Below are 14,465 nucleotides of genomic sequence, written 5' to 3' on the forward strand. Positions count from 1 at the left end.
AAACTAAATATCTTACAAGTCTAATGGATCAAGTTAAACACAAATGTGATAGGTACACAAGATTTTTGGATGATTTTTGGGTAATCCACCAAATGGCTATAAAGTCTTGTTGTCGGCCATAAACACTAAAATTAAAAAGGTTTTGGACCTCAAATATGCAAATGCCAGCAACTTTGAGCTCACAATGTTGGCACAATATGAAGGGTGTTGGAAGGAAGGAGCAAACAACAATGTGATTGAGACAAACGAGCAAGGTATATAGCATATGATAATAGAAGAAGATTTTGTGGTGCCCCAAAAATGAGAATGCCAGTAAAAGTTGTCACATATAAAAAAATGACGAGATTAAAGAATAGTGGGGGGAAGGCTTTAGCAAAGACATGCCTCAAATGATGAAGAAAGAAAGCAATAAACAAGAAGGGGAGATTCCTCTTGGCCAACTTTTACAGCAAAATTGACACAAGAATGACTCAAAGATGGGCTTGTTTAGTGCATGAAATGCAACAAGGTCTCACATGGGCAAAGCAAAGAAAAGAGGAGAGCTGTGAATGTGCATAATATAATTTAATTGAAGGTACTTTTTTTCTTTCGCTACAATTTCAGCACAGACAGAGAGAAGATACTGGAAAAAGAATGTGTTTGGCAACTTTCCAACATGGAGTTTCTTGGGTTTGGGAAGCACGAGGGAGCTTAATATTAGCTCCATTAATGTATGTCCCCAATTCCTTCCCTAATTTAAAACATAAAAGCCTCAATACCATGCTGGTCCACTTCAATAATTTGCTCAACCAAAGGTAAGTCATGTGAATATGGGTAATCCATGGTTTTCATTAAAGAGGTTTAGATCATAAACTTAGGGGATTTTTGAGAAGTATTTTATGTAAATGTATTTAAAGAATATCCAAAATGTCAAAACACATCTGGGCGTTTTGAGGTGAGGTTCTGAAAAGTAAGAAGTATTTACAAAGTTAAACCATGGCTGTTGTTGGGTAGAGAAAGAACAAGAAGAAGAAGAAGAAGAAGATGGTGCAGATTAAAGCAGGCTTTTGAAGATGGGTGTCAGAGCCGAGAAAGGAAGTGCATGCAGATGTAATGATCTCTTCTGGTTTTTTTTTTTCTCGAGAAAATACACCTCTACTTTTCCATGAAAAATGAGATGGGTAGGACAGGCAGAGAAGAGGAGATGTGATGTTATTAATAAAGAAAGATAAGAGCAAAAAGGAAAGGGGAACAGTCCCTTTGATGGGGAGAAAAACCAAGAAAGGCATGTGATGAACAAATGATGTCTCCAATTTCATATCTTCAACTTCCTATGAAAAGATAATATATGGCATAGTGAATTCAGTGTAAAGTAAAGTTAAAAGAGTGGTGGGTCATTTGACAATAAAACATTATTAAATCTGCATCATTGGCTCATGCCACTCTCATTTCCCTAAATAACCCATCACATGTCTCCTCCTCTTCTTCTCACTGTATTCTTCAAAAAAAAAAAAAAAAATGCAAAATTTTCCTATTTGACATATATATATATATATATATATTGTTAACTCTGGTATACTGGATAACTTATGCACATATCAACTAATTCTTAGAAGAAACTATCCCACAACAACGCATCGTTGCGGCCCTCTAGATAAATCATGAATAAAATTACTATCTTTGTGTCCAACAGGAAATTGAACCTAGGACTTTAGAGAACTTAAGACCATATGTTGAAGTCATGCACAGCCCCTTAGGTTCGTTCTTACCGTTGGACAACCTTCTATCAAATATTTTCCATTTTCCATGACTCCAAGGTTAAGCATATAAGTAAATAAAACAAGAATTAAAAAAAAAAAAAAAGCGAAACTATAAGACATTTCATTCTATCTCTAATAAAGAGAGGAAAATACAAATGAGGTTTACCCGACTTATTAAGTTGAGAATGCACTTGAGATTTTGCCACAAGTCCAACCCCGCAGCAACAGCACAGCTATCTTCAGCTTGTGCTGCGTCTAAGTACTACTTATCCCTGACTATGTTCCTAATTTTAAGCTGTGTTCCTAATTCACTTGTATTCTACGTAGGTATAGACAGTATTTAACGTTCTCCAGATGTCTCAAGGAAAGCATCTCGCAGATAATGATGACAAGGCGATTGGGATTTGACGCTAACTCATGCTCAATTTGCATTGGCACCAGAAATCCCGTTAAGTAATCTATGGTGTTCATCTTTGTTCTTCCCATCCTTTTCTCGGGTGCTCAAAGGTAGTAGTGACAGCGCTGAGGATCGGTCAGGCAATTCTGCAATGGAATACAAGGCAGCTTTTACAAACATTGTCTGAAAGTTCTAACTAGTTCCAAACAAGTATACTGAAAATTCAGAGGCATTAACATCATATGCTCACAAGTGAATATTGAAAAATCTACCTGCCTTTTGAAAAGAGATGATTCTCTTCAAATCATTAAGCATACCTCAACAAACGAAATAAAGAAAAGACGTTATTGTGAATACTAACCTGGCAGCTTTTTGTCAACAAAAAATGCTACCAAATTTACAGTATACCTGTAACAAGTAAACAACTCGAGAACCATTAGTGAGAGGAATATTTATTTTGGAGTTTTAATTGATTAGCAGATAGGGATCCTGCTTATACCATCCAACAACGATGTCAACCGTGTAGTGCTTGCGAGATGCTATAATCAGGAAGCTCTGAATCACAGCAAGCAACCAAGCAAACTGCTTGATGTACCTGCAATAATATGCCACAATAGTGTGATAAAGCTAAAAGTTTGGAATGACATAACCTATGAATCTGATATAAACAATAATGCTTTTCTAATAGGTGCATTAAAACCTGAAAATTGTACAATAATCACTATGACCTGAGACATCAAAGTTCATAGCATGTAGTGGCTAAGATGTATTACCTTTTTGTGCCATATTTGTGATATGTACGCACAAATATCAAGGTGAAAATCATGTGGGAAGAAAAAATCAAATCACCACAGCCATACATTAATCCACTGGGAACTGCATGTTAATATGAATCAGATGAGCATCATAGAGTTGATTAAACAAAAGCGACAAAAAACAGGGAAAAGTTTAACATCGTAGGACTAACAATTAATAAAGAGCACATCAAGTGCATTCTCTGGATGAGGAAGTCTAGCAAATTTTGACCCCTGAAAGAGACAATTTTACATGATTGTAAATTGCTGCTTTGTCAAGAAGTTGAAGCATAAAAACATAGAAACAGTTCAACAGAGGACACATGGGGGAAACTTATGCAAAGCCTTTTTAGACATTACCTCACGGCAATGATAATTTGGACCAGGAAGCTGAGTTGAATAGAATGTAACTATCCGAAGTATCTGGGAAACCTAAAAAATACAAAATATGCCTAAAGAAATTGTCAGAAAAATGTAGCAGGACAACAAGAAAGTTTTTCAGCATTATCCTGATCTCGGCAATATATGTATCAGTCATTGGTTAATACTGTACGTACAAGTAAGATGCACAGCAAGAAAGATAACGATTTCAAGAAAAAGTAGAAAAGGTCTCTTGGCTCCATTTGTGAATGAAATAATACTAATGTCAAGAAGGTGACAACCTTCTTCAGGTCAAATATCGAAGCAGAATTTCATGACTACTAATCTTAGCCGGGTATTTTGCAAAAACAAATAAATATCTATATCAATCAAGTCTCTTGAAGCAAGAATGTGGACCCATTAATCTGGTCCCACCTCAAGTTTGTGTTTGAATCAATTGGGAACATCTCAAATATGAAAGAATAAATGTTATCATCAGTAAGCAAATAAAACGAAAACTGTAATCAGTACTTACAACTAGATAAATAAAGACCCTGCACCATATCAGAACTGTATATATCCTTTTTCTCTGGAAAAGGAATGGATGAAGAGTCCACTGCAACAGCATCAAAACATATTGAACGAATTAACAACTAAGTTTTATATAAGCATCCTGCAATGATCAGATTTTTTAACTTCATAAATGTAAGAATAACAAAGTTAAAAATAATTATTATGCAATCTAAAGTAATTGAGAAAAGGGGAACATAAAACTTACCAAAACAAAGGAACCAAACATGAAGCTGAATACAGTCTCACTGATATAAGATTTATCTTGACCAAGTTCCTAAAATCACATAAAAATAATGGAAATAATAATTTAATTTAATTTCAACACCACAAAAATCACAATGAAACCAGAGGTGGTACCCACAGGAAGAAGAAGGTATCCAGAATCCTGCAGCAGTGGTCCTGGCCGATGTATGTAATGAACTCCATGAGCAGCCAATCCATGAATGTACTGAAAATGAAACAAGCTTATGCAATAAGAATTACTTTCTAAAACATGTTTATTAATGTTTTCTAATTCATTTCCAACAACGTATATCAAGAGTCGGAATAGAAGCTTCATATTAATTTTTGAGCTGATACAAGCTCAGATTAAAGTTATAACTACTTATAAACCATTTATATAATTTAAATTAACATAAAAAGAAAAGAAATCGCATGAGAATTACTTAAAATATGTAGAAAATCAGGTATATTTTGAGACAACTTTCAAGAAAAATATCTCCAGAAAACAGTTAAGAATCAAGTTTTAATCGAGAAAACTAAAAGCTGTCGCGAAAGGAAACACAGAAACACGATCTCAACTTGCATGATTATTCTTAACTGTCATATTCCAGTGGTTTTGTTTCTTAAAAAATAAATTTAAAAAAATAGAAGTTCACTTCAAGCTCACTATATTACACGAAATTAAGTGTTTGGTCACTAACATAGTTCTATATTGAAAAAATGAACAAAATAAATAAAAAATATTAAATATCAAGTCATAGGAAAGTAACTAATAAATTAAGCAAGCATACCTCAGTCTCAGAAAGCTAAAAGAACAGCACTTCACAGTTAATCAAAACTTAGAGAAACTAATAAAGAAAATAAAAACCTGAAAGATAAGTCCAGCTAGAATAATCTTCCAATTTTCTGCAAGAAGCGAAACCTCTACAGTCGCTTCTGCACACATCTTCCTCCATAGCTTCACATAACATCAATGAAATGAACAAAAAGAAGCCTTTTGAAAAAATAAAAAGAGAGAGAGAGAGAGAAACCTTAGGAGCCTCACGATCAAAGTAAACCAGCATTGCAGAATCCGAGTTTAAGGTATGACTTCGACATCAATCAAAACAAAAACATAAAATTCAAAAAAACAATGCTTCATCGAGTTTATATTATTTTGTCTCCACATAAACCGCTAAAAATACGAATTCGAATTCGACTCGGAAATCGAAATCGAATCCTCCAGTATAATATTAATTCAACGACGTGATCAAAGATGAGAGCAAATGAAATACGCTTTCGGTTTGATTTGTAATTCAAAAGCAAACGCCGTCGTTTTTGTGTTTGTTAAGGAGGCAGTTGAGATGAGAGTTTAAAAATCTCGAATGATTTAACAAAAGGTTTTGTGTGTAAATAATATAATATTAGTTGAATAATTATTTCAGGGTTTAGGATTAGGGTTTTGTAATTATGTCGGGGAAGTGATTGCATAGAGCGAGAATAAGAAAAGTATCTTGCGATGATAGGATACTTACCGTTGGATTGATGAAATGATGATCATCGTGCTTTAATCCTTTCGTTCGCGGTTTTCTACGCCTATTAACGAGCTTCCTAATGGAAATTTATGGCCTCAAACCCGCCTAATTTTCAAAGTCACGGAACACCTTAAAAGCCTAATAAACTAAAGTAACTATAAGTCTGAACAGATATGATAAATATCTCTTCTGCGGCTCGAATACAGTACCAATGGCTAATAATTGCTTTATTGGACGATTTTTAACACATTAACAACATGACTAGTACATTTTATTGGATGATTTTAATACTCCCAACAACATTACCAGTAGACTTATTTTTTATTTATTTTTGGTCAGAAACCAGTAGACTAGTAACATCCCACTAGTATACTCATTAATTTTGGGCTTTTATCAAGCATACAAGTCAGCTTGACAATTGAAATATGCACCCAGAAGAGTAATAATGCTCTGAAACATTAAACAAGAATTACTGAAATCATGATATCTTTAGTTAATACTATCCACACTTGCATTGATGAAGAACAAAGTTTAAATTGCTTCTGCTGTCAAAACTAGTACAATATATGATAATCCCAAGCTTTGTAGTTTTATCTTTTCCCGCTACTATAGAGGACTTGAGGATCTGGTGCATATTTTCACTATAGTTCATCAAGGATTTTATTCTATAGAAGTTTCATCATCCGCTCAGGCAGCGACTGATTTTGGAAAAGATGTATCTGTACCTCCTGTCTGTAATTACAAGATCACGTTTCATGTGAGAGTTGAAACTAGACCCTCCCCACTGGAGAATGGGGTGGATATGAGAGATATCTTGCAGGAACCTCTCCTTTGTTCTGATCGGAAACCCTTGTTCCATCATTTTGTACTAACACAGTTTCTCCATATGCTTTTTGTTCAAAAATGTTCCTTGATTCAGAAAACTCACACGGTTTTCTACAATCTAATACTGCTATACAGATGGAGAATGCTTGCAGAAGTGTTAGGGATGAATTGAACTCGACTGAATATATACCTTCCTTACATGGGGCCAAGCTGAAGAAAGGATGCTTTTCTTGTCCTCCCTGATGATAAGCATTGAAAGAAAAAAGACATGTCAATCAAAATTGACCCCTATAATGGGTGTAAAATTAATTTAGTTTGAGATTTTAAAAATGAAAGACCTCAGAGAATAGCTCAAATTGTTGTGCTGAGGAACAAGCATCGGATGAACCTTCTTTCTTAGCGAGTTGATTCCTGTTGGCAAAAACCCTAAGTTTGCAACCCAAATCCCAACCTCCACAGTCACATGATCCACCTGTTTTCCAGCGTTGGATCAGTGATGAAGGCCCTCCTTTTTGTGGTAATGTATGAACACCACTTGGAAATATGACTGTGGCACTAATGTCTTGGCCACCTACAAAAGGCCAATTCTGAACTTTTTTCCCAGAATCAGAATCAAATTTCACTTCTGCCAAATACTCTTTTAATCTCACTTCCGTAAGATCTTTTTGCATACTGCCCTGATACCCACTTATGAGTGAACTACTACTGATTTTCAATGGGATCTTGACAACAATGGCAGCAAGCTCATCATTTGGCTCGAAGTCTGACGTTTGCTCGGTCTGTCTAAGTTCCACAGAGGATAGAACAAAATCTCTCACACTAAACAGATTCAGATTGTTCTCTCTAGTCAACCTAGAAAATTGAGATCCACAAACTTTCATCTGGGCAACAACATTAGGGATGAAGTCGTGATTTTGGCCTTTGCTTCCCTGATTTAGCCACCTCCCATTTTTCTTTCTCACTTCTTGGATGGTGAAGAATGTGTAGCAGCAACTGTAGTCCTCCTTTCTTGAAGTACTCAACTTCTTCATTGTAGCTGCAAGAATATCACGTTCATTATCAACAGCAAATGTAAACAGAGGCTGGCCATTCTTGACTACAACACGCAAAAGAGCTTGAACAGCTTGTGATCCATGGTGCTTCTCCCGTAATGAATCATTAACATCGATTGTTCTGCATCTGGCCACATCTGTTTTAACTCTTCCTGACTGTGCAACTACAGAGGAAGAATATGGTCGCTCATCAGAATTTTTAGAGGCCCTTTCTTTTGACATCGAGTCTTTTGGTAATGGATCCCCAATATTGTGGCAGTTTGCCGCTTTTGGCTTCAGTATTGGATCCAGTAACCTTCTCAATGGGCTTGACCTGGCTTTGTTTGTGGAATTAATTTTATCACTGCAAGAAGTTTCAAGACAAGAAAAAACCACGGCATTCTCAGAACCAGAATGGGCAGAAACATATGTAGAGTTCGACTGTTGTAAAGCAGAAGCCTCCTTGGAGCTGGAATTTTTGCTTATCTTACTCAAACTGAAGCTCAAGCGGCGAAAAGGTGAAGTGCTTCTCACTTTTTCAGGTGCTACCTTATTCCGTTTCGGATCCAATCCTACAGAAGGAACACTCGAGGTGCTCTTGTTGATTGTTACAGTTGATTTCCTGTCTTCCAGATTTCTGTCTCTGGACCGACAGATACCTGTTTCTGCTGAAGATTGTGCCTGATGAGATCTTTCAGATGAGAAGTTGTCAATCTTTGCATCTGTGGAGCTGGGCCGTTTCATCTGTGAGTGTTCACTGATACCAACTTTACGAGGTAGTGGACTTGAATGTGGGAAATCAAAAACAAGTTCAGCATCTTTAGGTCTTTCAGAAAAGCTCCTCCGTCTATCTTCTGCTGGTCTTTGACCTATCATTTTTGTCGTATTAGAAAGATTGGATACTCCAGAAAGATCATTTTTGGGATGATCTCTTGGCAAGAGGAGAACAACGGGTTTGTGTTTTCCAAGAACATCTTGTTCAACAACATCGGTATTTCTTTCTTGCAGCTTCTCTGCTTTCTTCATAAACTGACAATCTTGTGTCTTCATTTTCAGTTTATTGGATGATGACACCTCATATTTCACCCCATTTGCCAAAGTTCCACTTTGTCGATCAATCTTTAGATCTGAATCTTTTTTCTTGCACTCCTCTAGGATATCAACTTTGTTTTTGCCAAAAGGCTTCTCTGTTCTGATAAACTTTCCCTGCTCATTTAAAGTATTACTCTGGGCATCTTTGATATCAGGAAACCTTTGAACACTTTCTCCAAAAGATTTGACTGCTTGTGAATGGCCTTCCATGGGTGCCGACATCAGATGAAACTGCAATGATGAACGTCGTGTCTTTTGACCAGGAGGAGAGGAGCTGTAACCACTGCTAGAACGGGAAGAAGATGCATCTGTTGAGGAGGTTGAGGAAAAATTACTACTGGATATTGAAGATCTGCCACCTTTGTGCGGCATCTGTTTATGGCTACACTGCCATTTTTCTAGACGATCCCAGTCGAGGACGCCAAAATTTAAAACTTTTTCCTGGGGATTTTTTCCCTGCTCCAGATAACTTGGTACACTTGACATGTACTTAACAAGCTCGTCTTCTTCGTTTCCATTTGTATCTATCCGTTGCTTTTGGCGGTTTCCTGAAGATTTAGGAGAGAAATCTTTCATATTTTTTGTAACTTCATGATGAAGATCAGCATATGACAAATTATGCCTTTCCAGTTTGAACCTGTCTGGGAGTTCTGTCTTTTGGTTTGCTTGGGGCAATTTAGTCTTATCAGAAGTTCCAGTTGATGGTTGATCTCTAGAATTCTTTTTGAGCTCTGAACGGTAATCCATGGACTGGATAGGTTGCAACTCCAGTGGCGTCTCAGTTGGCGCTAACTGATTCAGATACTATAGCAATTTATCTGTTTCAAGTTTCCACAAAAAGCTTGCACTGAGGCAGGTCCTAGTGTCCTCCTTTCACAGCTGCAGATGCTGAATGTTCATATAGATGGAGTAGACTCTGCAGATAAGCATATTCAAAAATAACATCAAAATCAGCTTTAACTTTATGGCTTTATAAGCATACTGAAGCAATGCTATGAAGAAACTTAGTAGTTACGCTCCCATACAGGGACTAGATATACAATGATGCCTTAAACAACAAGCATTTATCAGCCTACAAATAGACACGGTTTCATTCACAACTTCAACCAAATTTACTCCGAGGTGATCAACTTGGAGAAAAAGATCAACACTTTCCTCCAATCTCCTAGAACTTGTTATCTTCTCACCAGCTAGACCACTATTTTCTGGTGCCAGATTGCACAGCTGAACTGATGTCGAATTCTTTTTTAGTTCAATTCCATTAACAAATCCGAATGATCAGCATACCTTTTAACCAATACTATGTTGATTCAAAACTAGATATGGTCCCCACTACAGAATATTTTCAAAAATCCTGAGGTCACAAATTTTTCTTATGCTTTACACATTTTTTACTTTCTTCTTCAATTACATAACATGACAATGTTACAACTACAACTTCCAGCTTGCACCGCGTATAATTCAAAATTGGGTGCAGTAGACAGAGTAAGAAAAGCATATAGATAAAAATAACCCAAAAATCGAAAAAAATAAAAAAATTGTGGTCCTTGAACCGCACAATAAACGAGCCGTCGTAATCAAAGCCAAAGGACAAAAATCCCTAAATATTAAAACTTGAAAACAAGAGACAATCAGCTTTCAAAATTAGAAAGTTTTGGACCTTGTTTGGTTATTTCAAAAAAAAAAAAAAAGCTTGATTAAAGCACTTTTCCGTCCGCTTCATTGGAACATAGAGATAGAGTACTTCATTGTTTGAAATAAGTGAAAAAGAAAACTGAAACAAAGAAGAAAAGAAAAAAGAATCTTTGCTCAATAAAGTCAGCCCTCTTCTTTTCACAGAACCATACCGTTACTAATTGCTTGAAACTGACTCAGAAGTAATAAAATAATAAATCTCTCCAAATTAAAGCTAGACTAAGGAAACAAAATTTTCCACCAAACCAAACAGAAAATTTTCTCACAATTTCTAACAGTCTGAAGATAAAACTTCATAAAATATAAAGAAACTCGTACCAGAGTCAGCTTATAAAATGCAGAGCCGAAAAACGCCGTTAACAGAACCTCCGCCGTCACTGAGAAGAAACAATACGTGTCGGTGCACCATTACTCAAACAGAGAGATCAGAACACAAAGCCGACTGTTCTGAATCAGCAAAAAGAAAGAAACAAGACGACGGCCTACTAACTATTTCCTTCTCCAAAAGCCAAACAAAAGGTTTTCAGGAGAGTGTTTTTTCCGACTGCTGCTGCTCACTCGCTTTCTTTAGTTTGGTGCAGTTTTTGCTTGTTTTTTTACGGTGCAAGCTGAGTCAAAGAAGTGAGAGTTGTTTAAGTGTTGAGGGAGAGAGAGAGAGGGAGGGGGGAAGAAAGAGAGATGAAGAGATCGTTGTCATCAGACGGCTGAAATAAAGACCGGTTAATCAAGTGGTCACATCACAGTAACACTAGGCGGGAGGCGGGTATGTTCCTGGACCCCACTTTCCACACTTAGTTATTTGTTTTTACTATCACTTTTTCATTCCTCCAATAGTTGTGTTAATAACTACAAGACCTCTGTAGTTACTCTCTATTAAACCCTCTTATTTTAAAAAATAACAAAAGCACCTCAAAACTCAAAAGTACAAAATTCAGTGGTTTCTTTGAAAAATTCTAAAGGTTTAGGGGTTTGGGAGTAATTTTAATTTGATGAAAAACTTTTATTGAGTGGTGGGCCCGACACTGATAGATCTAGGCATGGTTGGGCCAGCGATGTTGAATGTACGGTGGTGATCGTAGAGTTGAGAAGTTGAGGTGATGTGAAGTGCCGTTTTGTCTTTATCTTCGTCGATCAATGGCTCTTATTAATTTGGTTTAATTTTACGTTGTAATTTCGTTTTCTCTTGCTTAATTTTAGTTACTTATAGCCTGATTCGATGATTCTCTGACAGGTGGACATGTGGCTGACGCGGATCCAATGGAACTAAAAAAAAAAAAAAGCTTCTATACAGATATTTAGTAATATTATACGTACATTAAGAAATATTTTATTGTAAATTTTAAGGTTCTTACGTTAGAAGTTGTATAAGTAAATACGGTGTTAGAAATAGTATTTGTCTATCTTTAGAAGTAAATACGGTGGACTCGCTTTTACTAAGCCCGTTTATCATTTACCATATAAAAATTTGGGGAAACGACTTACACCTACCCAAGGTTTGAAGAAACGGTAGATTAGTATTCAAAAGGTTTCAAAAAAACAAACAAATACCTTTCGTTAGGGAAAAGACTAGAATGTCTTTTGAGAAATATTAGTCTATTTTTTTAATTACTTTTAGACCCCTTAAGTTTATTAATTTCATCAAATACCCTCAGAAAAAAGTTTAAAAATTAACAAAAACACCCCCACTCACCCATACTTGCCAGATTCCGGCGGCCACCACCATAAATGGCTCGTAATTCATCGATCTGGCCTTTTCTGGCCAGATTAGTGGTGGATCTGATTGAAAAAGGCCAGATCGGTGAACTACCAGCCATTTTCGGTGGTAGCATAGACCGTTGTGATAGATTTCGGCTACCACCGGCGATGGCCGCCGGAATCTGGCAAGTATGGGTGGGTGGGGGTGTTTTTATTAATTTTTAAACTTTTTTCTAGGGGTATTTAATGGAATTAATAAACTTAAGGGGTCTAAAAGTAATTAAAAAATAGACTAATATTTCTTAAAGGGCATTCTAGTCTTTTCCCTAACAAAAGATACTTATTTGTCTTTTTGAAACCTTTTGGGTATCAATCTGTCGTTTCTCCAAACCCTGGGTAGGTGTAAGTCGTTCTGCCTAAAAATTTTGGTCATACTTTTTTAAATATGATTTTATCCTATATGGTAATTTTTTTCTAAAAAAAATTATTAAAACATATATAATTTATATATAATTTTTCTTTTGAAAAAATAAGATATATAAGGAATTTTGTGGGAACAAAATTGAAAAAAAAAATTAACTAGGGAAATAGTATTTGGGTAGTATATAAATAGATTTTTTTTTTTTTTTTAAACTGAGATATCCAAACATAATTGTCAATTGAACCCGTCTAATCCTCACGATCACGAAATGAATTCATTTTTTTAATTTTAAAAATATAAGATTCATAACACAAATTTTTGAAAATATTTTGAGATCACAAAATAAACAAGATCCTACGCGTATAAATTTTTTTTATAAAGATTTATGTACAAATTGATGTGACAGAAAATAAATAGAAGAGTAAATATAATAGGTTTAACTTTTTATATTCACTTTTTAATTTATTTTTTGTTACATATCCTTGTATAGACGTTTAGTATTATTGAATAAAAAATTGTAACGATAGATTAACGAATATTCGAATCCATAGTACTTTTTTCGGAGCGTGTAAAACATCATATTCAAACAAAATATTATGTAAATTATAAAGATATTTTTTTCTTTATGGAAAGCTCCTAAAAGTGTGTTACTTTTAAGTCCAAAAGAGAGTTTAGAAAAGAAGTGAAAGAAGGAAAGTGTTAAAAAAAGATGAGCATGGGATTAGTAAAAAGGATTAACTTTAATCCATATGTTAGATCCAAGATTGTAATGATTAAATTTTAATTTAAAATAAATCACAAAAATTAATGATTGAAAACGGTGGAACCTCGTCACAATTCTGATTCCTCTTTTTACTAGTGATTATTTATTTATTATAATAAAATCTTCAAGTATTTATGGGTTTCAGCAAATAGAACAAATTACAAAGCCAAAATGTATTCCAAAAATAATACAATATTCAAATGTTATCATATTGAAGATTGATTTTATTATCAAATAATATTTCCATTTTTTTGTAAATGTGTTGTACTTTTTGGCAGGGTGAGAGTACAAGCATATGTTAGGAGATCGCACAATAAAAAATACGCATTCAAGATCAATAACATAGAAATAACATCACACGTCACAAAGAGATACGATACGTATATATTTGGCATGACTCGCCTATATTCATGGATGCGAAAAATCTATTATAGTTTCATAAACACGATATACAAAAGTAAACAACACCATAAACACCGGTACATAATTAATAAAACAGAAACAATCGTACCCAATACCTAAAGTTATACACATGTTGTTTAATAATTCTTACATCAAATACTTTGTATTCTTATGTTCTCTCATAACCTTAAATGACTCCCATCATTTTTTTATTTTATTTTTTTATGACCAACGACGTTTAAGCACATTTATATACACTTTAATTAATCTCTTGAGATTCTAAAATTAAGACTAGCTCTGATATGCTTAAAAGTATGTTTGTATTAAGAAAAAAAAATGGCAATAATTAATTGAACTTTAAACCATGCATAGAGTTGTTAATGAAAGCCAGCTTGCAGGTGGTGTACCGTACATGATGGGGCAATTCACTAAATTTTATTGAAGCTTTAAAAACTTTATAATGATGTTTGGCGCTTAGGTTCGCATTTCTTATCATCTCTAAAGTAAAAAGATTAAAGAAAAAAGAAAATCTCCTGGGTGGAGTGGTGGGTTTATTCTAATACACCCCCAAAATTTGGGAAATTTGAAAATCTAACTCAGTCATCCTTGAATGGAGCTTAGCTGAATTAAAATTGTTGATACGAGATTTTGGGCACCAACTAATCAATACGTGTGCAACATTGATTGATCAAAAAGCACACGTGAAAATGAATATATAAAGAGAAATAAATGCTATAAGAACTTTTAAAGTGGTTCGGATGCTAAGATAGCAAGTCCTACGTCCACTGATTTGTATTGATAGTGAGTGTGGGTCAGGTCGCAACAGCGGACTGACTTACAAGAGGTTTAGAAAAAGTAAATGAGTTGTTTACAGGAGAGAGAGAGAGTGATTTTTGGTAAAAAAATGGTCGAATCCCCCCAATGAAGGGGTCTTCCTCTTCT

At 35.1% G+C, this 14,465-nt stretch overlaps 2 protein-coding genes across 4 annotated transcripts; both read right to left on the reverse strand.

Annotated features, from left to right (window-relative positions):
- Positions 1-1,702: 1,702 nt before the first annotated feature.
- Positions 1,703-5,612, reverse strand: LOC116144973 (phosphatidylinositol:ceramide inositolphosphotransferase 3). 3 transcript variants are annotated; one of them, XM_031430426.1, is made up of 11 exons: positions 5,117-5,612; positions 4,954-5,043; positions 4,225-4,311; positions 4,069-4,137; positions 3,826-3,906; positions 3,291-3,362; positions 3,104-3,164; positions 2,910-3,012; positions 2,636-2,731; positions 2,498-2,544; positions 1,703-2,282 (listed from the first exon to the last, which is right to left on the reverse strand). In XM_031430426.1, the coding sequence occupies exons 1-11, from the start codon at positions 5,147-5,149 to the stop codon at positions 2,161-2,163; spliced, it is 861 nt and encodes a 286-aa protein (XP_031286286.1). In that variant the 5' UTR covers positions 5,150-5,612; the 3' UTR covers positions 1,703-2,160. The 3 variants fall into 3 exon arrangements, with proteins under 3 accessions (XP_031286286.1, XP_031286284.1, XP_031286283.1); XM_031430424.1 differs by lacking the exon at positions 3,291-3,362 and having other exon boundaries at positions 5,131-5,612; XM_031430423.1 differs by lacking the exon at positions 3,291-3,362.
- A 439-nt stretch (positions 5,613-6,051) lies between these two features.
- LOC116145080 lies at positions 6,052-9,312 on the reverse strand. Its single transcript, XM_031430523.1, has 2 exons — positions 6,763-9,312; positions 6,052-6,663 (listed from the first exon to the last, which is right to left on the reverse strand). Exons 1-2 carry the CDS (start codon positions 9,292-9,294, stop codon positions 6,370-6,372), a joined length of 2,826 nt encoding a protein of 941 aa, XP_031286383.1. The 5' UTR covers positions 9,295-9,312; the 3' UTR covers positions 6,052-6,369.
- Positions 9,313-14,465: the final 5,153 nt, after the last annotated feature.

Source organism: Pistacia vera, unplaced genomic scaffold (assembly GCF_008641045.1).
Source record: "Pistacia vera cultivar Batoury unplaced genomic scaffold, PisVer_v2 Contig46, whole genome shotgun sequence".
Taxonomy (NCBI): domain Eukaryota; kingdom Viridiplantae; phylum Streptophyta; class Magnoliopsida; order Sapindales; family Anacardiaceae; genus Pistacia; species Pistacia vera.

Coding starts and splice junctions, on each gene's coding strand:
- LOC116144973 (XM_031430426.1), bottom strand. CDS start 5,149: ATGCTGGTTTACTTTGATCGTGAGGCTCCTAAG. Junction 5,044..5,116: donor TTGATCGTGAGGCTCCTAAG/GTTTCTCTCTCT, acceptor TGTTATGTGAAG/CTATGGAGGAAGATGTGTGC. Junction 3,165..3,290: donor CAAATTATCATTGCCGTGAG/GTAATGTCTAAA, acceptor TGTCTCTTTCAG/GGGTCAAAATTTGCTAGACT.
- LOC116145080 (XM_031430523.1), bottom strand. CDS start 9,294: ATGGATTACCGTTCAGAGCTCAAAAAGAATTCTAGAGATCAACCATCA. Junction 6,664..6,762: donor AATTTGAGCTATTCTCTGAG/GTCTTTCATTTT, acceptor GCTTATCATCAG/GGAGGACAAGAAAAGCATCC.